At 39.8% G+C, this 24476-nt stretch overlaps 1 protein-coding gene across 1 annotated transcript in view; it reads left to right on the top strand.

The window, feature by feature from the left end:
• Positions 1-635: 635 nt before the first annotated feature.
• GRIN3A (glutamate receptor, ionotropic, N-methyl-D-aspartate 3A) overlaps positions 636-24476 on the top strand; it is a 192392-nt gene continuing 168551 nt past the window's right edge. Inside the window, exon 1 of the mRNA XM_009883812.1 lies at positions 636-815. Coding sequence (XP_009882114.1) covers positions 636-815 — 180 coding nt within the window. The remainder of the gene's footprint in view (positions 816-24476) is intronic.

The following is a 24476-nucleotide window of genomic DNA, read 5'->3' as shown; positions in this document are numbered from 1 at the left end:
CAGACTAAATGATGATATTGACAGTCTGCTGGCACAGGGGACATGATGTTTTTCTCTTTGCCCACTGCAGGATGCAGCCCAGGCAGAACTGGTGGTGACAGGGGGCTACATAAGCAACATCATCTCAAGCATCACGGCAGGTGGGGCAGCTCCACTCTGTTTCTGTGGCCATGTTTGCTTCTTGTGGCAGGCTGGGAAGAGCTGAGGACATGGAGCTGTCCCCGTCGCTGGTGTCATATGCTGCCAAATGGAGAGAGGCCACGGTCACTCACTGTCCCAGGGAGGGGAGGGGAGTAAGAAATCCCTAGGCCCCTGGAGAAGGACATCCTCTCAGTTCCCCCAAAACAGAAGACAGCATGATACTGAAGGACCTCTTCCAGCTGGGCCAAATATTAAAATACCTCTCAGAGGGGACAGGAATTGAAGCTGTTGTTGTTTTCTTCTATGTAGATAACTTCCATGAAGTGTTGGTGGACAAAGTGAAATGCTGAGCCCCAAGACAGCTGCAGACAGATTTCATGAGGATTTGGAATTGCTCTGCAAATGACCCAACATATGGTGAATAAAGTTTAATGTTGACAAATTGACAGTAATACACACAAGGCTCAAAAAGACCCAAATATGCAGGGGTACGCATGAATGAACCAGGATTCATCTTCCAGGCCACCCTGGAGCATGAGGAAGTAACAGTGGACTTCATGTTAGTGAACAAGCCATACATTATAAAGCTGCATAACCAAGTTGGTGTGAGGAATTTAATAGCTCAGATGAAGATGTCAGGAACGCCAGTGCACATAGCTCCACTGCTACAGCTTGTAACGAACACAGCTTTCACATGCTTGGAATATTTTGTTTAAGCCTACTCAGCCAAGTGCAGATGCTACTTTCCCATTACTAACATTTAGCTTTATGTGCACCTTTCAAAAACTGATAGCAACCTGCCCATGCTATTTAAGAGATGCTGGCTTTGCTGCTTTACTCAGAAGGGGTGGACCTCTTGTGCCTCACAGGAAAACAGAAGCCTATGGTCATGCTTCTCCCTCCAAGTGCTAAGGTCCATTGGCTAAGTTCTGTATTAGAAGTTATTTAGGGGATTTCTCCAGTCTAATAGTATGACTTTTATAGCCAGAGGACTTTTCAGAAAACCATACTGGTAAATATTTAATTCCTAACTCATGATCCTCATTATTATAATATGAAAACATATGCGAGATGTAGAGGGGTAAAACATCTGAGAAGGACTCCCAATGGGACAAGTTTCAGCTTCACCATTTTGGTCTTTCAAATGTCTTTAACAGGAAACTAGTCACACAAAATGTGCCTGATTTGTTCAGCTGGGAAAAACAAAAGAAATTGGTGATCTTACTCATACCGCTTCTTGGCAGGAGCTGAAAACAGTGGCTGACATTGCTTCAGGACAGCTTTCCCTGTCCCTCTCGCCCCCAGCAAGCTGAAGTATTTAACCCATGTTTTTACATGGTCTCTTACATGTTCCCTAGGTAAATTTTGATCATGGTGAAAGTAGAGCAAAATAAACATACTGACCAGTGAATCAGAGTTGCTGAATATGTGCTATCCTTCAGCAATGTTCTGCTACAATATCCATTCCTATGGCATGTGCCTACCATATATTCAGCATTTGACATTTTTCCAATTCATGCAATCAACCAGATCTCTCTGCAGTCTTCTTCTGAACTGATCTGCACCATCTGATTTATAACTACACCTCACAAAATCAAGAACTGCTGTGTAATTCACACTCCATGCCATGATTATCCTGACCAAACACAAGAAATAATGATGTTTTACTAGTATCACAGTGGAGGTGTGCTGTGGAGGCATGTCTTCAAGACCATCAGGGACAGAGAAAGTTTTGTGCATTAGTGATTTACAAAAGTTGCTGGTCCTAAAATGGGATTTACATGGCATGTATCTAGGTCTTGAAGAGAAGCTGAGCTTGAGTAAAAAAATTGCCAGAATTAGCTAATTCCCCCCTAACTTTGCTTTCTTTTCTAAGGAGAGGTAGACCTTCCCATCAAGGGAAGGTCTTTCCTACTTACCCTCATGACCAACCTGGTAATTTTATGATTTCTAGTATATTAACTAGCCTGGATAATATATAATATGACATGCTATTTAAGGATATCTTTAAGGCACAGTAAGGCATCTGCTAAGATCGGGAAAGATATTTCACCAGCCCTAAGTCAACTGCCAAACTGCCAAATCAGAGTCTGTCCAAAGTTTTGTTTGGGTAACAACTTTCTCTTGAGAAACAACACTAGATACTCTGTGCCTGGAAGTCTTAAATCAAACACAATATGTTGCTCTGCTGTGGAAGGTCTTGTTTGAACTTCCTGAAGTAACCAGATTGCCTAGGATATACACAAATCCTCTGTAAGTAAGCATTGAGAAAATACCAAGTTAACTTTGATCCTGGTGTCCTGTCTCTAAACCTCAGAAATTTATTTGCACATTACTTTGTGTAAGCTTCTATGAAACAAAGCATTTAAGTATACACCTCTTAAGCAAGGAAGTAAACATACCACAGTGATGACACTTGAACTCATATTTAGGTCTGCTCAACTAGCGTCAAGAATGCACTGTTGAATTAGGATTTTGAATTTAATTTACAATCCTTCTGTTGCTGGCTGTCAGCAGTGGACCCGTTTCCCAGAGAGAGACTGGATGACCTTCTGCTCCTGCAGTCAATGGCCTGCCTTCAAAAACTGGTGGAATTATCGTCAACCCTCCTGACAGATCTCAGACAACTAATCATTATTATAATAAATGCTGTCAAAGGTGTGTCTTCCATGAAGTGCTGCTACCCATTACAAGAGTAACTGCTCATGTTTTATTTAAAAGCAAACCAAATATTTGCATAAAACTCACATAAAAATTGAAGTATGAGTTCAGTTCACCCCTTGGCACAATTAATTTATGCTGGGTAGGTGTGTTGGTTATTTTCCTCCCTGGCTGTTTTAAAGAACTTTGAAATAAAAAGAACAAGTGCTGATTATTGGAGTAAGGCATATTTCTTTATGTCATTGATGGAAATATGCAGTTAGTGTGACCTTAAAATACTCAAAAGTAAACTGAAATACTTCAAAATTTTTCTTACAAAAATACTACAGTATTTCATTGCAATAACAGACCAAATAGCACACCAAGCAAATAACTACTCTAAATACATTAGCATACCAAGTTTGGTGCAACAAAAAGTCTTCAGGTATGGAAACTATTACAGAAAATTTATTTCTTCTCCCTTGCTGAAATATACCGCACTTTACATTTTCAGCAGTGAGCAGCATTGTGTCATTCTGCACAGTATCACTGCATACTGCACATGGCTGTAAGCACACGAACCAGAACTTTAATATTAATCTCTTTTTTTGCACCAGTTCATAGCCTTCCTCTTTCCATGCGTCATGATTATTTTTGTCAGATTTTGAAATGTAAGTGGTTTCTTAGAGCCCTGAGGCAGCTAAGGCATTTAAGGAAAAGACTGGATATACTTTAAACTCGGAAACTTTCACATACGCTCTGCTACTCATCGAGCTGCCCTGCAGAACCAGAAAAAGCCCAGAGAAATATACCAAACTAACTCCCTGGCAATAAAGATAGTGACAGGGACCAGCTTCCTTCATCCCTGTGATCCTGACAAAAATCCACAGGGGTGGATCTGCTGCCACAGCGTTCTTACAGCACCAGTGTCAAGACCTGTTTTTCTGCAGAAAATAAGGTAATCAAGAAATCCCTGTTGAAGAGAGACTGTGAGTAAGATACCTCTTATAAAATTTATCATTTTCACTGTGTTTTCCCTTGAGGGTTTTTTTATGTACTCTAATGTAGGATTGTCAATAAAAACTTACTGATCCCTCTGATAAGGGGATTCAGGAGAATAAATTCTACCCTACAAATCAATCCTATACGCTTTTGCAGCTCCAGTTCCTGAAAAAAAATATTGTTCCCATGAATGTTAATGTAGAAGTCCTCAACACAAGACTTGATTTGTCACTAGTATTTGGAAAAGGATGTGTTAATATATAGATCAAAGCATCTCAGAAAATTCCCTGCATTGTGAGATAGGTGATAAATGTACTATGAAGAGACAAAACACAGTCAACGTGAAATGGATTTCAAAATAAGAATCTGTTGAAATCATCTGCAATACAAATCTGAACAGAAAATGTATCTATTAGCAATGAATGAAGGAAAAACCCATCTTACCAGTACTGCAAATTTTATGCCTGGCGCCCACATGCTCAGATTAGGGGAAACTAACATTTTCCCATGGAACAGAGAAGTAATGAAAGTTGCTAATCTGCCTGAGAATAAATATGTGATCTTTACAGTTTTTCATTTAAAAAGTAAAAGTAAGATTTCTATAATAAAAATACCATTAAGTCTGGAAAATATGAATACCTTTTCTTCTCATATCCCAAATACTAAAGATGAAAGTCAACGCTCTTTCAAAACAGACAAGATTTGATGTTTTCTTTTTATCAAACAAAATGTCCCAACAGGACAGAAGGACTCAGTTTTCAGTTCTGCCCCTTCCAGAGTCAGAGAACTCAGCAGAATTTGGACATGGGGGACTGGCATTATATTGGTTTGTGGCAGGGAGGAGGTAGAGTGCTACTGCCAGCAATCTTCGCTTTGGATCAGCCTAAGGCTGAGGAGAAACCCCTTTCCAAATAAAATTTCCCACTGTCTTCTTGGTTTATATGAATAGATATTTTTCATAGAAAATGTTTCTAAACATTCTAATCAAAACTCCCAGCTGGGTTTAACCTTTAGTCAGCTTTAATAACAGGCTGGTGAATTGCAGTGTCCTGCAGGATGCAGACTTCAGACTGCAGTACTGCAGCAGAGAGCGAAGCAGAACTGCTAAAGAGGTGATCCAAAGAGAAACCCTCAAACTCTCTCTCTCTCTCAACGTTTTGTGAAGATGGTTCATCTGAACAACAGAACTCAGTTATCAGGGGTTGCCTCTCTGGTCATTATTTTTACAACACGCCTGTCGCTCAGTTCATCAGACACTTCCACAGTGGATGCTCATCCTGGCTTTGCCTACTGCGTGTGGGTATTGGAACAGAAGCATGTGATATTACTGGTGCAGCATGGGGACTGAAAACTGAGCTTTAATTTCACTTCTTTAGAAGTAGTGATAGAATCCTGAAGATAAAGCTAATTTTTAACAGATTAATAGCAAGTAACTGAAAAGGATATAGTGTAACTAACAGATCTACCTTTGGAGCTGGGCTTTCTTCAGTCAGAAAGCTGGATGATGAAAGCTTAGATGAGCTCCAGAGGTGCCATTCAGCCTAAAGTATTTTTTGATTCTATGATAAATTTCAAACTACCAATAATTAGGCTGCCCTCTTAACATATTACTACAGGTTCTCTAGTGTACAATAACAGCTTTCAAAACTAAGTTTTTCTCCTCAGTAAAATGCCTAAGTACTTGCTAAAGTACTAGCAAAACTGAAAGATAAACATTTGCTGAAAATTGGAGTAAGGGTATCCTTACATTGCAGAAATAAGAGACCTAGGGCTTATGCCTAAAGCTATTCTGTCAGCTTTGTTAACCATGAGTCCTGGGCCCAAGACTAAACCCCATCCACAAATCTAAAATCAGAGCACAGAAATCTCATTTCAAGCACGAATATGATGTGCAGTGGACAGAGTTAGGTCAAGGCCACATAATTTAAGCCAGCATAGACTCAAACTGTTTCTGAAGACAGTTGTCTCTCTCTCCTTCTTCCTCTCTTCCCTGCCCTAACATTTGCACTGCTGGTCTTGCTGATCTTCTAGAACCTGCTTAAAAACTTCTTTTTTACTTTTTTCCTTTTTTAAATGAGGTTCATTTTTTTTGCCTGATGACCTCCCTGATCTAGCTCAGAACATGGTCATGAACACTGAATGGAAGGAAAATGGAAGCTGTGGAAATGAGTCCCAAGGGAACAGGACTCTTATCTACTGTGTAGTAACAGCACCAGGTTAATGTCCCAGCCATGCACTCTCCCTCCACTGTTTTGTGCTTGTTCAACCTCACTCCTATTCAAAATCCCCCCATTGAGTTTTAATTTCTGTGTTGGCACATAACTGAAAATGACCGATAAAGGGTCTTGTAAATGAGATTGAGAATGAATATGTGCTAATGAATTCTGGACTAAAGTTACGCCTTTTCCTCTGTCGTACCCAGCCAAGGCTGGCCACATAACTTGCTGACCATATGAACTTGGTGCCCAGCCAAGTCAGGCAGCAATTAGCTTAAGAGCAGGTTGATGGAAGAGCCATAAATAAATTGCTGGTAAATACTTTGGCCAACATTACGCCTCAAAGGGAAAAGGAGGGAAATCAGACAGCAGTCAAGGTACAGAGTTTAGCTGCACCTGGAAAGTGCTGTCTGGGAGAGATGCAGGCTGCTGTGCGTGCAGCACTGGCCTCTGCAGCTGCCACAGCATCAGAGGCGTCAGGAGTTGCAGCATCTCCTTTGCAGACTGGATGTGAACAGCAGGGTCAGGAGAGGGAGAGCTGGGGTCTAGGCATTTCTAGGAGAGTCTGCTCACTTCTCTGCATCTAGAAGTCATCCTTCTCCACTTCCTTTCTTAATTATTCCCTCCTTGGAGTTCAGTGGTAGGTTAGGGGCAGGCCAGTGGCCTTATCCAGGGTTGCACTAACTGCTCACAAGTCCCTACAAACATCATTGCAGGAAAGGGCACCCTCACCTTTGCCTCAAATTATCATCGTTGGCAAAACAATAAAATGACCAGATGAAGATCTTTGTCCTCCAGAAGACACACACATCTCCCTATAGCCGCCTGCAGTAGTGATCTTGCATCTTCATTTGTCCACTCTGAAAAGATTGTACTATGTCAAGCTATACACCCACAAATGCTGGTAATGAGTTTACAGTACTGGTGGTTAAATTGTGTGCTGGGTGAACCCCAGCAGTGGTATATATCTTATTGACCACATGAGAAGGTAGTGTGGAAAGAGCATACAGGCACTGACTATCATGCAATTACTGAGAAGGCTATACAAAACACTTCAAAAATAAACAAAACTGTACATTTCAAAGGCGAAAACCTGAGTGGATCACAGCAAGAACATGTCATGTCTCAAAGATATTGCAACTACAATATTTCAGTTCATTTGTGAACAGCCTTTACAAGCCTTCAAAGCAGGCCACCCCTTCCTGAGCATCACACTCCCTTTCTGTCCTTTTTCTGCTGCATCTGCATCAAAGATACCTCAACAAAAAGCAGCCATGGCTAATTACATCTAGAAATCACTTGTCTTCATTTTCCAGTTTTGCTAATTTAATATCTTTGTTGTATGCCTAGAAACTACACTAAGAAGTACATTAGAAAACCTGTTAGTACTTAGATAATCTTCACCTAAGTTGTGGTGGAAAAACTTAATGGTACACATCAAAGGTTCAAACAAAACCTTCCAACAAAAGGTTCAGAAACAGGGTCAGAACTGGAGCCTGACTACGGTCTGCCTTTTGTGCAACAGAAGGAAATCATCACAGCTAATTGCAAATTTCTGTTGGCATTTCAATCATGCATCCACAACAACTTTTCTTTCAAAATGAAAGTACCAGGAATGATCAGGAGCAATGACAGTTATGGCCTTGTTTATACAGGCCTGACGACAGTCCATAGAAGTCACAGGGAATCTGATCGTGGTGTCCTTCATCGTGGGGTCTGTCTCTTGGCCCAGCAATCACTCTGGCTGAACCAGAAGATGCAGCCACGTGATTCAGTCACATCATGTCACTTGTCTTCCTTTGTTACTGTAAAAGTAGATTGAGATATTCTTTTGTTTTTTCCCATCAGAATTAAAAAATAAAAAAAAAGATACTGACTTGAGGTTAAGGACTAGATGCTTAAACCAGTCATTCCTTTCTTTAGTCATTAGCACTTGACCAAAGTTTGATACTATGTTTGTACTGTATTGAGAGGATTATTTAGTATCAATATAAACCTAAGGCATAGTATTTGAATACATTTGAAATGTCTGAGCCCTTTTTTAAAATGAAAACATGACCACTGAGAACATTAAGTAGGTTTATAAACAAGACCCCTAATGTTTATCCTATGTACTATATCAGGAAAACCTGATGCTAATTTTTTCTCTTATTAATAAGATGGTTCTTTGAACGTAGAACAAGTGACTCTTTATGATAAAGTCCAGGGTTTCCATAGTGTTGAAGGAACATGAAGTTGTATTTCTCAGGCTTGCAAAAACCTGAAGGTACAAAAAGCCTGAAACTAGAAATACATTTTTTAAAGCATGAATTGCAGCCATTTGAATATACAGCATTTGATATCTATGATGCAACTAAACCAGATCTAGGAGAAACAGTGATCATAACTGAGTGTGAAACACTTCTCTTTCACCTAGAAGTTTACATCTCTTTATCCTCCTCATAGTAAAAATAAACGTATCACCAGGAAGAAAAAAATACTGTGGGATTTGGGGGGTTTTTTTGTTGACTTTTTTCCATAATGAATGAAATGTTCCTTCTTTTATTTTTTTTTAAGGCACACAAGAACTGAAGCATCAGTGCTATGAAGACTGGTTTGAAGTGTTCTCCTTTAAGTATTGCTAGATGGTACCACATCACTGACTTCCTTTCACCAAATGAAAATGTGACCTTAAACAGTAATTTAAAGATATTGTATTAATTGTAATAGAAGGTTGTTCTGTTATGGCAATCTGTGATGCTTATGTTTATACCTGTGTTTTAAAACACAGTAAGGACTATATGAGACTGAAATAAAGGAAGGGACAAACTGTGTCACTGACAGAGTGAGTCTAGGTCTTCGTTTTGACTCAAGGAATCCACATTCTCTGGTTAAGGTAAACTGAGGAGTGCAAATAGGTACCAATAATATGAGAGTTGAAAACTGCTTTGGTGGAAATCTTAAGAAAATCAAACCAGCTGTAGCATGCCTAAGTGAACCTGAAAAATATACGTGGGGGAAGCACATGTATATTGTAAGCAGCTCGTAATGACATTTTAATCACAGTCATGTCCAACATGACACAGACCAATAATTTTTTTCCCAAGGACCCAAAACTAAAATTTTATACAACCTGAAAAAAAGAAAAAAGAAAAAAAAAAAGAAAATGTTTTAGCCTGTTTAGAAGCTGTATGCTGCAAATTACTGACCTGACACACACTGTGTGTCAGAGGACACCTGCAGTCTATGATAAAGAAAGAATAGTATGAATCCTTTACGTAGGACTCAATTTCATGTCTCCTTTTTTAGAAGGATTCAAAGCTGGCTATTCTGAAGCTAATATGTGTACTCAAATACATGACTTAGTGACAATTCAGATATAAGATGCTGTCAGTTTCTCTTTTATTACTGATCCATTTTGCATACTATGAATAATGAATTAGCAACAGGCCCAGAACTCTGCAACCCCAACTACTCTAGTAAAAGGGAATCATCTATCTGGACATCCTCAATACAAAAGAGACCTGAATTTGGGCCTTCCTTCATCCTGTTTGCATGCACTAACGCCAGCTTAAAAGTGTCTGTGTGGGAGGTGTCAGTAAGTTCAACTTACTTCTATATACATTAGAGTCAGGCAAAAAAACTCCCCTCCTTAATCACTCAGTTCTAGCAAGATGGTAGTGTGAAAATCATGCAGACAGACACATCAAACATGTTAAAAACTGTGCAACTTCTTTAAATGAAGTTTTGTGTTCCGAAGTAATGTATACGCATCACGTACAAATGTCATAATGTCCTTCTAACTGGAGTTCTGTAATTGAAAAAGGGCTGTCCTTACTCTGCTGTTAACGTCTTCCAAGGTTTAGAAGTAACAGCCTTTGAACTAAGGTCTGCTGATTAAATCTGAAGATTTGTACGTTACCATAACCATTACGAATATTTGCTGAATCACAATTAGGTTTCAGAGCTTTATTTACACTTGCACTTTCCAACAGAGACTTCTCTCCACTAATGTGGCATCAGACCTTAAATTTGTCCTTGCAACTACGTGACAGAACATACGCCAGTGCTTGAGACTCTGCCCTCCGCCTAGAATGTTTGCATGGCAGACACCTATTGAACTACCTTCAATGTAATCTTTAGCTCTTGCTGCAACAGCGGCTATCAATTGACTACTGATGACAGACTATAAACTATGTTTATTATTAGGAAAGTTATAAGTGTAAGCAGCATTTATCCCATCTCTCTAAATATTTCAACACTGAAAAAAACAAAGCTCCAAAGGCAACCCAAGACCTGAAAGCACATCAGTTCTCTGACCTCATCAGAGGACTGTATCAATTCTACCAGTCTCTCCTCCTCTCTGGCAACACCAGCTCCCTGTCTCCTTGGGGTGAGACTATGCTCTGCAGTATTTGAATTCCTGTAAGAACATGAGCCAAAGACAGAATACTCAATATAAAATTCCCCTTCTCTGGGTCTTGTTAGTTAAAATTTTAATGACACTGTGGAAAATCTTTGTAGAAAAGAATGCTCCCAAGTGATTTGCTAAGTACCAGAAAGCTTTCCTGGATACCTCTGCTCATTACCCTCTTAAGATTCATGCCACTTCCCTTCACTCACTCCTATTGGGACATATCCTGGTATCCTCGAGATGCTCTATGCAATGTGCAGGGAGGAAGGTAGAGTCCCAGTGTCCTGGCTTATAAATTCACTGTGCTGCTGTGTGAGGAATGTCTTGCTAGCCAGTTTACTGTGAAATCATTCTTAACCCAAGCCAGCTTAAATTAAAATGCAAATAAAATTATTCATAACATTCAGTATAGAAAACAGCTAGAGGCTTAAGTGAAGAAATTAAGGAAAAAGTGCTTTTAAACTACTTGTGGTTAAATTAAATCAGAAGTGGTATCCCTCCCCCACCAGCAGACAGACTCATCATTTTTCTGAAAGCATAGTTTGCTGGAGAATCTCTGTTTACTGCTTAAAGAAAGTCTCTTTCTTCTGGTGTATTCTGGCTTGTACAGCTCACCTGGCTTTCTGAAGACCTGTAGGACTGAGACAGACCAGATCTTTCTTTCCAAAGCTTAGTCATTCCTTCCTGTTCATGAAATGACCCGTCTTTTCCTCTCAGCTGAAACAGTTTCACTTTCTTCCAGGAGCGTCTCTTTTTAATCTAGGTGTTACTTTCTGCATTTGTTTGGTTATTTAATAATTTTCTCATCTAACAAGCAAAAATCTCTCCTTTTGTTAACTCACTCTAGATCCTTCTCTATGAAATGTCTTCTCTGTTTAACCTCTTATAACTCACTCTGTGATGACAACAGATTTGGGGTGATCCCCACCAACACCTTGCATCTAAACACACTGTATACAACAGATACTCCACGACTATCTATCTATTTATATCTTTTGAGATCCACACCTTATTTTCCTTTACAGAAGGATTATTCCTTCAGAAAGGTGGTAAAATTCAACCAATCAGAAGTCAGGCAGTATTAAAGTTAAGCTTTTGTTGGCATCTTTCATTTTTACCTCTCATTGCCTGTGCACCATCACATGGGTCTTAATTCCTCGGCTTTAAGTTATCTTTTTTCTTACGAAAGATCTGAACCTCAGGTGCTTTAGAAGACATTGTGTTTCTATGGAAATATGACAATTTTAGCTGTAAGAGGGGCAGTGTATCTGTCTTGGAAAATGTCATCTTTTATGCCCTCTGGCTCACAGCTAATTACTGTTCTTTTCCTATATCCCTCTCTCAATTTTGAAAAGAAATAGACTTCACAGTGCATGGAGCAATTAGGAGGAAGCAGAGGTGATCTGAAATATTCCAGCATACCCTTTATAAAGTTCTGTGGTGTGCCTGGAGCAAACTCCAGAGATATTATGATGCAGTAGCAGCAGAAGAAAAGCAAAACAACTCCCCAAAACAAGAATTAAGTAAGAAGCATGAAGGCATTAGAAGGAAATGTACCGTAGCTCCTGCTGCAAACCAACCTGGTCAGTTCCATACTGATGCGCAGGCTGCTACTGGATGATTCATAAAAGCTCACAATCAAGGAGAGGAAATTCTGCGCTAAAAGTAAGCTTAAAAATTATAATAACCCGGAGTTTCTGCTGAGGAGGTTCAGAGAAATGAATAGACCTAGCCACTACATATTCAGCTATTAGAATAAGTTAATTCCTTTGACACGGCACTTTGCCAGCTCTGACTCATCTGGAGCCAGGCTCAACCATTTTGAAGTAATTAAGGCCATTTCAGAGGAGCCCTCTTCTACTCTTGCGGCTGCTCGTTGGAACAGGCAGCAGCTGAGCATCTTGCACGGTGATAAAAGAAGACAAGTGCATGTGAAGTGGGTTCTGCTGGTGACATATGCATATTAATACCCAGAGAACTGCCCTGAGGAAAAAGTGATGTTTGCATACCTCAGGCAGATCTGGAACACAGAGGCAAATACTGTCAGGGGAAGGGGTGCTACTGCTTAGAGTTGGTGGCAGGTTTTCAGTTGAAAGTTATTAAGTGAGGAAAGAATTATGCTTAAGAATTCTGAATCTCTCAATAAAAGCAGATCAGTATTGCCAGCACAGCAGGACATTTTGGGAGAAAAACGTTTGGGTGGCATTTCATGAAAAAACTGATCTTATTTTCTTTGTTACAAAAGGTTTGCAAGAACTATTTGCCAAACTACAGGTTAGCTCTAGTTTAACGTACCTAGACATCTGCCACCTCATGAATGACCCAATCACAGAAAGCAATGGAAAAAAAATAACAGAAGCTCAGCAATCAAGTTTTAGCAAATTACTCTCTTTTCCCTCACTACTTCCTTCTCCCGTTCTCTCCGTCCTTGATAACAGGAAAGATTTTATATTCTCACAGCTGCTCCTCAGCACATCCTAATCCACAAAGTGCTGTTGAGAGTTTTGGTATAGGTCATTTAAAAACTTAAATTAGAGATTATGACGAAGCACAATATTCCCAGTCCACGAATTGTGGATGGGTTTGTTACTTTGGGGTTTTTTTTTACATTCCACCTGTAATTAACCTACTTATGTGCCAATTTCCTCAGACATAATGACAGAACTGTGTTTATTATAGATAAAGTAACCAGGAATTATGTCAAACTTGAACAGAATGTGAAGCAAAAGTGTCATCAGGTACATACAGCATGACCAGTTTCAACTTCACATTTAAAACAGCTTGTATAACAGTGTAGTAAATAGGCACATTTCTGCACCTGGAAATGCTTCAGAAGTATAGCAGTGCTTTTTCTCAGTTTTCTCATATTTGTCACAAATACTTACACTGTTTGGGAAAGGTAACATTCTAGGACATGTGATCAGTTGTTAATTTTACCAACTTCTAAAATTCCTTGGTTCCTTCACTTTAAGAACAAACTTCTTACATCACCTACTTAGAGCTTTTCTTTCCCAACAGTTTTATCAAAACATCCTAAAGAAATAAGAAAACAACAGAATTAGCCAGGAGACACAGAAAAGGAGGGGCAAAGATAACAAAAGGGGATTTTCACTTAAAAAAAAAAAAAAAAAGAAAACTGCAAAAATTCACAGGAATTCTGGACAGTTATCATGGACAGCCCAGTACTACAGCAAGGTCATGCTGAACAAAGGAGGACCAGGAAGATGCCAACACAGCAGAAGTCAGACAGGTGAAGAGATGAAGAAGAAAGTTTTTTTGCAGACCATATTTGAATCAAGTACCTGGAGAGTCCTTAAGCAGAAGTTGGGCCTGGGGGAATTTTGCTAAATAACTGTGCTTCTACATGTTGAACTCTGACATCTTCGTTCTTTGGATGCCAAAATGTTCATGTGCACGTGATAATATCCTTGTGCCGAAGAGCAGGAAATAGAGGGATGACTTAGACACAGGTTAGTAAAGTGTTTTGTAATTTTACATGGTTTTCAAAAGAATGAGCAAACTGGAGACATGGTGTTGAAACAATTTTCATGCTCTGATAACCCACGTAAGCAAATAGCAGTTACAATCCCCAGATGGTACTTTGCTTACTCAACGTACAGAAAACACGAGAAATGAAGTATTATGTTTTGCATGTTGTCTGTGAACCACGTACTTCTGAAGACAACCTGGTACACTAAGACCCAGAGAGTACACTGATATATAATACAAAATGGTCCCAGAGGCTTCTAAAGGAAAGGGAAAGTGAATTTCACATGCTCAGAACTGAGCAGGGAAAATCTAGAAAAACAATCCTTTAACAAGTAACACAGAGGACTTGCACCAAATCTTAGGAGTCTAGAGGCTGCGCCAAACTTCAGAACAGCAGGAAGGCCACAGGGTCTGGGAAGAAAACCCTGGAAAGGAGGTCAGCCCACCACCAGTGTTAAAGGGCCTCTGGATGCTCCCTCAGGGATCGCTCCAGAGGAAAAGCCTGCTCCCTCTTGGACTAGGGCAGGCCATGGGAGGGCTCCTCACCCACAGGAAGGTCTGAACATATTTGCTTCTCCAGCTTAATCTTTAGGAGAAGATGTCACAAGCACTACAGCTCTGCTCTGAAAGTGCAGGCTATGCCACTTTCTGAAGGCAGGGCAAAGCCAAAGCCTTTACAAAGAGAATACACATTCTTCCTTTTTCTCATGGAGTAACAGAGCCTATTCAGGGCAAGCACCATGCTGCAGTCACATGAGAAAGTCATCACAGCTCTGGGAACTTACAGGTCACATAAATAAAGCATAACGATGTGACGGGAAATCACGAATATACAGCCAAGCCTCACAGATGAAGAAAAAACCATCTCACTTGGATTAGTCAACTGCTCAGGGTTCACTACTGCTCTCAGGCCTGACTCCAAACATAGAAGCAAGAGACTGTTAAAGACACAGTAGGCAAGGACAATTGAGGTGGAAACAGCTTTTGGTTTTGTTCTGATTAAATCACTTCAGAGTTTTCTTTATTCATAAAGCATACTCTAAGTCACACCTCATCCAGATTTAAAGAGTGTATGGTCTTTTGGTTAAGATCACTAGGGGAGAAGATCTAGACAGATCTATCTCAAAACTGTCGCTAACCTCACGTCCCAGCACAGCTTTTTTCTGACAACTGAATCCAGTTCCTTCAGGCAGCCAGACCTGAGAAGGACCTGGTATCTAGTTCCACAGAGGCCTTCAGCAAGTCAGCAACTGGTTTTATTAGGGCAATGATGATGCAAATGATGATACACTTCTTCCAGACTTTATTTTCCAAAACTTAGTTTCCTTATCTAAATGAAAACAATGGTTATTTACTAATTACACAGAACTCAAAGCAGTCTAGAATGGAGGAAGTATGTGATTTCCTGTTTTCTCTGTAATGCAATAAAACTATACTGCACATGCTTGGCCAAATAGATCGTAAAACACTCATTCTCAAATGCAAATTTTGGTTATTACCCTGCTAGCTGAATTCATACCTACAGCTATTCAAGTGTTCTTTCAGCTCCCAAACATAATCTTAAACCTCACCTTATAGCCACAAGTTAGAGCTATCGTGAATTCAGCAATCCTAAACAATAATTGCACAGAATCAACTGACAATAGGTATTTGCATCAGGAAAAAAAAGTATTCTACCAGAAGATTTTGTTACATCCGTAAGTTGAGCTATCTTTACAGAATTCCTTGATTTTAACTATCTATTAAGCATTTCTAAGTGGACTGACTTCAATTCTCCTTCAAATCTTACGTTTATGACTTCACTTCTATGGATTTATTCGTTGACCTGAGTTTTGAGTGTTCTGAACAGGTTGAACTAAAACTTTCATTTTAAATAAACATATAGGACACACTGTAAGTATGCACTTTGTTTTCTTCAAATTATACTGTTTATTTCAATGTATTATGAACTAGACTTTTTTCCTTGCTCTGCTATTTGTGTTTGTCTTTTATGGATATAGCTAATTAAACTTCAATAACTTAACGATAGTGTTTACATTTTCCCTGTTGAGCCCTTATGTTTGATACATTTCACATTTGAATTTACTTCCAGACTGCAGAGAACTGGAACGTGTGCTTCAGAACTGTCTTCTGGCATTTTCCATGCTCTTTACATTTGTATTACTGCTACTAGTTATTAACAGCTTTTAAAAAAGAGGAATTGGATGCTTCTCCATTTTTTATTTTCTCTGTTGCAGGAATCATAAAAATCTTTGTTTTATTGCTCTTCAGAAGAGCATCTTTCCTACTCTGTGAGCACTGTGCTAAACCATTCCTTTAGTTCAGAAGAAAAGGATAATTATATTAACACTGAGCTGACGATGTGCAAATACTTCTCTACTCTTTTCCAAGCAATTCACCTAACAACCAGCTACCAAGGACCACTAACAGCCATGTGACAACCAGTCAAGTCAGCACTTCTTAAAGGTCAAAATTTTCTGTATAGCTCAAATCAAAGCTGAGACTTTCAGTACTGCATACGGGGGCTTCAATTTCAAACACAGGCATTCAGTTAGCTAAATATCTCTGGGTAAACTAATAGGGATTAATTCCTAGCATTCTGACCTGCGTGTCCATCCCTCCTGCCTGTCTGGACAGCCAGAGAAGCTGTGGAGCATACGCGCACCTCAGGGAAGAGCCTCTTTTGCCTGTAAATTTGAGGAGGTGTTCAAACACCATGACTTCATTTTCAGTTGCTCTGTGCTCAGCAGCTTCCAGTCCAGTCCCCGAGAGGCAGACACATGCGTTGTGTGACACAGGTCCCTCTCTTCAGAGTAGTTTTCTAAATCTGTGTAAGGACATCTAAACTGTACAGTTTGGGGAAATACTGAGGGCCTTTCTGGTCACACCCATATCACAAAGGATTTCTCTACCATCCCCAGTGCTAACAGCTTCCATACATAAAGATCATTTGTCAACTACTTGGTCATATTGTAGCAAAGGCACATAATGTGTGACTGTGTTTATAGATTAATAGATTTTGGGGGGCCAGGGGAATTAAGTAGATTACCTCAGATTTCCTTCATCTCAGAAGTCATCCACTTACTTCTGGCATGATGTCAGAAAGAGCTTATAACTGATGAAGCCTGCATTTCAGACAAGAATCCAGGCTTTTTCACTTAAACTAATATTTTGAAAACACACACATGCTAGTAGAGTATAGTTACATGAAACTTTGTTTGCTGTCATGTTTTATGTCCTTGTGACCAGAGCGCGCTATACACAGCTAGACAGAAATGATCTCATCTCTGAAGGAAAGCTGGAAGTAGAAAACAGCACTTGAGGGCAGTCAGTTGCAGCATCTACATATTCTGTTCATGAAATCTTCTGAAGGAAGAAAGTGAAAACTGGGGAGTTACCACACGAAGACAAAGAATCTCCTTTCTCCTACTTTCCTCATTAGCCTTACACAGCTCCAGGTTGTACCTTGTCACCTTTGAAATACTTTTTTTTTTTTTTAACATGGCTACCATCTGATGAGTGGCTTCTGGACATAGACAGCTCAATCTCTGCATGCTCAGTAGTTTCCATGGCAACAGGGAAGTCCATGGTAAAACTCAACAGACCAATTAGAAAATAAATAGTTATTGTATAACTGGGATGCTTCTGCTAACTGAGGGCTTCAAAAGAAAAGGTAGATCTCTCTCAATTACTCACCCTTCAGTAAGGTCTCATGAGAAACCACAAATAGAACAAAAAAGAGCTAGAGATGGAAAAGCAGACAAATAACCATTGAGAACTACAAGGGCATTGCCTTGTAGTGGCATGGGTGTGCAGAGATGCACTTAGAAAAACAAAAGGTCAGCTCAAATTGAGTTTGGCCAGAGATGTCAAAAACTACAAGAAAGGGTTCTTCAGGTACATAAGCAGCAAACAGAACCAGAAGGAAAATATTGGCCCACTGTTAAATAGGAAAGGTGAATTATTCACCAACTGCTGAAAAGGCAGAGGTTCTCAACACTGTCTTCACCTCTGGCTTTACCAGCACTGTCGGACCCCAGGCCTTGAGAACAAAAATCCACTTTGATGGAAACACAGAGCCACTGGCAGTGAAGGAAGAGTTGGTATGCAAACTATTATAGGAGCTTGACCCATACAAATCGATGAACCCTGACGTTATCCACCCAAAAGTGTTAAAAGAGCTGTCTGACATCATTGTGAGGCTGCTTTCCATAATCTTTGAGAAGTCTTGGAGTTCGGGAGATGTCCCAGAAGACTGTAAGAAGGCTAATGTCACCCCCATCTACAAGAAGGGCTTAAAGGAGGATCCAGGAAATTATAGGACCACCAGTCTAACTTCAGTTCCTGAGAAAGTTACAGAATGAATCCTCCTGGGGGCTATCACAAGTCAAATGAAGCACATGACTGGGAAAAGCCAGGACAGATTCATCAAAGCTAAATCGTGCTTGACAAACCTGATTGCGTTCTGAGTTTCCAGACAGGTTTATACCTCGGTCTTAGGTGTAGGAAAAAACAAGCGTTCACACAAACACGAAATCCCACCATATTAAAAACTGTCACTAAAACAGATCCAGAAAAGGCTGAATACCTTGCAAAAGTGAGGAATGAACTGCCTTTCCCTTAATCCTGACAGCAGTATACGTGCTCTTACTCCAACTATGACATGTGAACAGTGGCAAGGTGCTAAACACTACACTGAAGAACTGGAGAACAGGCTTTTTTTTTCCCAACAGTCCTAACAGTTACAGAAATGAAATTGGGAAAAGGGGAAAGAGATGAAAGTTAAATCTTAGTCTAGCAGCCACTCACAACTGACATAAATGGAAGGAGACTGAATTATTTGTCTGTACTTCCCATCTAACCACTAGCAACAGCCTGTATTCAGTGTGTTTAACTACTTAGATTTCCTGGTCTCCTGGTCAGGCAACTTTCCTGCTGTGCATATGTACAGTACCTCATCACCAGAAACAGGGCTGGCTGATGTCTGACATAACATAAGGTTATTCCTAATAATTTGCAGAAAAGCTCTTCAGATATAAATTGTTCAAATATTTTAAAATTATCTAAAGGTGCATGCTCTGAAGCATGAGCATCTGACAAAGACTTCTTCCTGATGTGTGCAAAATCCGGTCAGATCAAGTGTAAGGATAAAGGAGCATTTTGCAAAACAAACCCTAAAATCGGATATCTTAGAGTAAGGATGGTCTTAGGTCAGCTAAGCAGCTGACAAACTGTAAAAAAGATGGGAAGGAGCATGACAAGTAACACTTGGAACAGACAGAGAAGAAAGGAGTGACTGGAGGAAGATCAGTTGTTCCCCATGGTTTCCAAACCTCATTACAACAAAGAGTATAAACATTCACAGTGAGAGAAAGACCTGCTCCATTGCCTTGGTTTGTGAAATGGGCATTTCCAAGGCTGGAGGAATGGATGTCTCAACTCGGCAGAGATGACTGCTGCTGCAGGTTGAGTGGTGTTCAGAAATGCCCTTTAGAAGACCATGGAAGAGGCAGCAATTTCTAGCATGCTCGGTCAAAAAATGTTTCATGCTTACTTATACGAAAGATGGACACAAAGTCCTCTGGAGACCTGCCAGAAGAAGGGAACTTTCATTGGTTCAAACAAAATTTTAAATCCTAATGAATTTCCAGTTAAAGCTCTCTGTTAAATTTGTCAGGCACTCCAAGGCATCTGGCACTATATAATCAGAATAAATTAATACTTCCACTCCCTCTTTATCAATTTCTACACATTAAAGTAATCTTTTCTAGATGAAACAAAAGGTATTTAACTTTCTCATTTGAGCTCAAACCTTTATTGCTAAGACATTCTGTTCCTCCATTTTTCTTAGGATATGTGACTTTTGTCTTTTTGTCAGCCAGTTAGAGGATACCAAAAAGACTCAGATCATGCCACCATGAAGGAAATTTCTTCCACAGTGAACTCTCAGGTCACCACTGTCCTGAGTGTGTCCAGAGGAAGATCATATTGCCTGAATTTTCTTTATCAATGAACTCTGAAATCCTAGCTACCTTGCTATATGATTGCCAAATAGCCTTGGAAGAGAAATTAATAAAGATAAACAATGTCATTGAAAGAAGGCAGTTAACTCCAAGTAGCTCTTTAAGGGCGATTATTTATCACTAAATGGCAAGAAAATATTAAAAGGTTACTATGTCAATAGTATATAAGTGCAGTAAGAATTTGAAGCTGTAGGAATTGAAGATTTTGATCATTCACCATGCCAAGTGCAATCTTACTGCTGCCATCTCCTTTACATTTTCAGTTCACGTTGTCTGGGAAAAAAAAAAATCCTCTTCAAACAAAGGCTTTTACAAATTGCACTATGAACTTAAATATTTCCTCCTATAATGTCTTCTCATATGTTACTTGAAGTGGAGCAGTCACACCACTGGCATCAGCTACTAATTACTTGTTTGCCCTGTGGCACCGAATCAAGGAAGTGAAGCCAGTATTGATTCCTTGTGTTTGGCTCCATTCAAACCTGACTAAAATTGCAGTGCATGCCCCAAAGGCTGTACAATCTAAATCATGGTGTTTTTTCCCATTAATTCCAGTGATGTTTGCAATAGATCCTCAAACTTCTTTCCAGATAAAATAGGATTTTATCAGCACAAGCTAAGGATCTGGTTGACCAAAAGACTGGAGAGAGTAACAGGAAGAAGGGTTTAATTCATCTTAATATTTTATCCCCACCACACATTTCAAAGGGTTATTCTGCACACTTATGATTGATGCTTTATAGAGAGTTATTATTGACTGATGCAGGAGTAGCAAAGTGATCCAGTCAAAACCAGGGCTAAACTAAACACTCTGCAGACAGAAGGGACTGTGCCACCCTAAAAACTTGTAATCTATGCAAAGAATAGTCACTCAGTTTGTAAAAGTTTTCCAATGAGATAGCCAAAATAATGAAGATTTTTAAACTGACCCTGACCTTAGAGCACGACACTTACCAAATTAGCCAGGAGACACTGACTTGCAATGACTCAGCCTCAGTGATCAACCTGCAGAGAATAGATCAATCTACTGCAAGTTGTTTTTGAAAAAAATTGCCACGAGCCACCTGAATGTTTGCAAGCACTAAGAGTGTGTGAGTTAAAAAACATTCATGTGGAGATAGCACAAATTTCATCCATGATCAGTAACACTCAGTGTCAGTCAAAACTAGAAAGTCCTTTTAATAGGGACAAGCTGGAGAAGTTGTCCGAGATTACATACGCTGAAATCAAGAAATGTTGCTGAAGTCAAGACATAAAGCTGCAATTACATAAAAATATTAGAAGAGGAACTAAACAATTCAGGTCAAAGAGAGACAGTTGAAAAAAAAGACAATTCAAATATGATGTTTTTTCTGATACAGTTTCAAGAAAACATGAAAGAAACGAAAGCAAAAAACCCAGCAGTCCTTCAAAAAGAGCCAGCTAAACTGAACAGTTTTAAGATAAGAGAATACATAGGGCTGGATAAGCTAGGTCAGGGAAACCTTGCGAAAGGTTATCAAATTGAAAGCAGAAATCAAAGGAAATGATGATGAGAAAATGATGGCAAACCACTGACTAGAGCCATTTGGTCTGCAATGACCTTCAGGAGCTGCTTTTAAAAATCTCTGACCTATATACCCCACAGATCATATTAGCAGATACTGCTAAGCTCTGACTATCATTACCAAAACCAGTGCAAGAGTCAGCAGCATCATAAGAGGATTTTCTCTTCTGGGCACTTGATTTGAGCCAAAAAACCGCATATTTGTTCACAATAAGCAAGTTCTCACCTCAGATGCAACTTGGCCCGTCAATAATTCACATTCAGCCCACAAGGGACTACACAAGACCATTATGTAAACGGTAGCATGCACTTATTTAGGGAGAAAATCACGTTGGGGAACAAAACTTAATCAAAAACTTGCACACAACAATATGCAAAGGGGAAACAAAGTAAGATGTGGGGAGTGGAGCATGGCAGTTAGGGCAGCAATGTCATTTCAGACCATTAGTCTGCAAGGATGGAAGTCAGGCACTGAAACAGTTTTGTCTTCCCAAACATCAAAATACCTGAAAAGTTGAATAACTGATAAAAGAGCTAAGAGAGAGAAACATCAGTAAATTAAAAGTGCAAAAGGTACATACTAGGAGCTGCTGCACCTTGCAGCCTGACACAGTCAAGGCTGTCACGACTTAATGCCCTGGGTCCAACGGGTAGTGAGGCTCAGCTTGCATTCCCAGAAGGTACACATATAGAAACACACCTCTATAACACCTACATTCATCTACGTATAGCCAGAGAGACAGACTAACATGGACTAGTCTGAGGAATGAAGGCAGGCTCTCACAGGGAGTAAGTACCACCATCCTTTCATATACGGGGAAAAAAAGCAAGGTCAGTAAAAGTATTTCACAGGATAATTTAGAAGTCAAAGCCAAAGGGAAGTACACTGCCTTTTATATGCTTGCAAATCATTACCAAAGCAACAAGCGATTCATTTTCAAGTAAAAACCAATGTTTCCTGTGGAGTTTCCTGTACAAATGAAAACCCTTTATGGGACATTGGGGTACAGGTTGTAAATGCTGTACGAAAGATCACTGCATTTGCCTGTTGATGGCACTTTTGACTTATCAGAGAACTCAGTGCTTCCTAGAAAACCACAGAGGTTGCCCTGGCTGAGGGGGAGAGCAGGTGAAAGATTCCCATTGCATCAGCATGCTCAGATAATCTGGAGGAGGAGGAGGTATGAACAGCACAGCCTGGTATCTTCTGAAAAGGACCAGTGGCTCAGACAAGCTGCAGGGTTTCATGTCTTTGATGCTGGTTTAACAGAACATAGATCCTACAGCTGTCCCAGTGTAAGTACTAATTGAATTTCCAATAAGTTAAATTAAATTTCCAACTTTTTTCCACTAAGTACTAATTACATTTCCAAATTTCTCGGAGAGCTTGCTAAGGAACACTCAGAGTACAAGGAAACTGTTAACACACCCAGCTCTGCTCTCCAACCCAGAAAAGACAGAGTACTTGCTGAAATGACTGATAATAGAATAGACTTCAAATGGAGACACTGAATTGCTATGCTCGTGGATGATAACCATCCTGTAACACCAAAGAGGGCACTACCTCCCTCTCTAAGCTCTGGCTTCACCTTCCCTCACAGAAGGCTGAGGGAAAACAGCATTTAGTCCTGCTCAGGACTTTCTTTCTCTTCACAGCCCTATAAACTGAAAATTATTTTTCTTCACTTGAATCTTACTGACTACAGATAGTGGATGACACAGGCACCAGAGGTGTGCCAGCATGGAGGGATATATGTATGTCTACAATGCAGTTCAGAGCAGGTAATGAACTTTTCTCACACCTCATTAATGAAATGCTGGCAATTACATTGACCACTCCCTTTTTTCCTAGTCAAGGCTGTAACTTCAAAAGCAGGTTCAGCCCTGACTCAGTGAGGGGAGTTATGTGTTCTCACAGAGAATCTGACTGCTTCTTGTCTTGTCCACCAATTTTTTTTAGTTATGCCACATCGTCCTTGTAGGGAACCACTTGTAGGCTCCTTCTGGTCATACTTTCAGGGCTGCAGAGCAGCCTCCTGTCAGGCACACTGGCAGGGACAGGGAACATATCTCAGAGAAATGATGGGTGACATTAATCAAAAAGTCAGCCAATGGCAGACCTACCACAGAAACCGTTTTCCCAGTTATTGCAGGAACTGGGATCCAGGTTCCTTCCAACCTGGCCATGTCCTTTATGACACACAGACCTCAAAAGAGCCCTTTTTATTGGATTTGCCCAATAAATGCAGGAAAAACTTCCCTACAATGCCCAGTCTCTTGGTTAACAATCAAGTCAGTACAGTGGAATAGCCAGTTCAGAATGATGGTCTGGTACCCATTGCTCATAACATGGCAAACATTTGAGTGAGACTGCAGAACCTTATATGTCTTATGGCAGTCTCAACTTCGAAGTAAATATGATTCTAAAGTACCAGAGTGACAAAAAATACTGCTGAGGGAAACACAAAGAAGTCACTATGTCATAGTATATAGTCATCACTTTGTGCAATGCTCATTGACTTGTATAAAATGCTGAAACTTTATTCCCTGCTGAGAAGTTAAAGTGGTACGTTCCTATTTATAGTGCACGCGCACACACACAAAGAAAACCTGTCAATCTGTACAGTGCAACTTTCATCTCATATTTCAGTCATCCTGAATATTTTTGGTTACAGAAAACAGAAATAGATTGCAAACTAATTAACTCATTGACTTGATTCTCCCATTCAAAATGTTGCCATCTTTTGGAAACAGCAGAGGACACAAAGGGTCATCCCTTATTACAGAACTCAGTGTACTGCACATATTTTGGGTTGCACTTTAGTTGCCTTGGGTGTCTTTTCTCTTTCACAAAAAAATCCCTATAAATGATCTTGAGTTCCAGAAAGTTTATGTTCATTTTATGCAAATATTTAATCCTCTATTTTAATCCTCTATTAAATAAAACATGAGCTCATACTGTACTTACTGTCACAAGCACTTCATTAAACACAGTCTTGGTCATATTTAATGTAGTAGAAATTGTT

Source organism: Charadrius vociferus, unplaced genomic scaffold, assembly GCF_000708025.1.
Source record: "Charadrius vociferus isolate BGI_N301 unplaced genomic scaffold, ASM70802v2 scaffold974, whole genome shotgun sequence".
In the NCBI taxonomy this organism is placed as follows: Eukaryota; Metazoa; Chordata; class Aves; order Charadriiformes; family Charadriidae; genus Charadrius; species Charadrius vociferus.
Note: the sequence above shows the minus strand (reverse complement) of the source record. Positions and strands in the feature narration are given on the sequence as shown.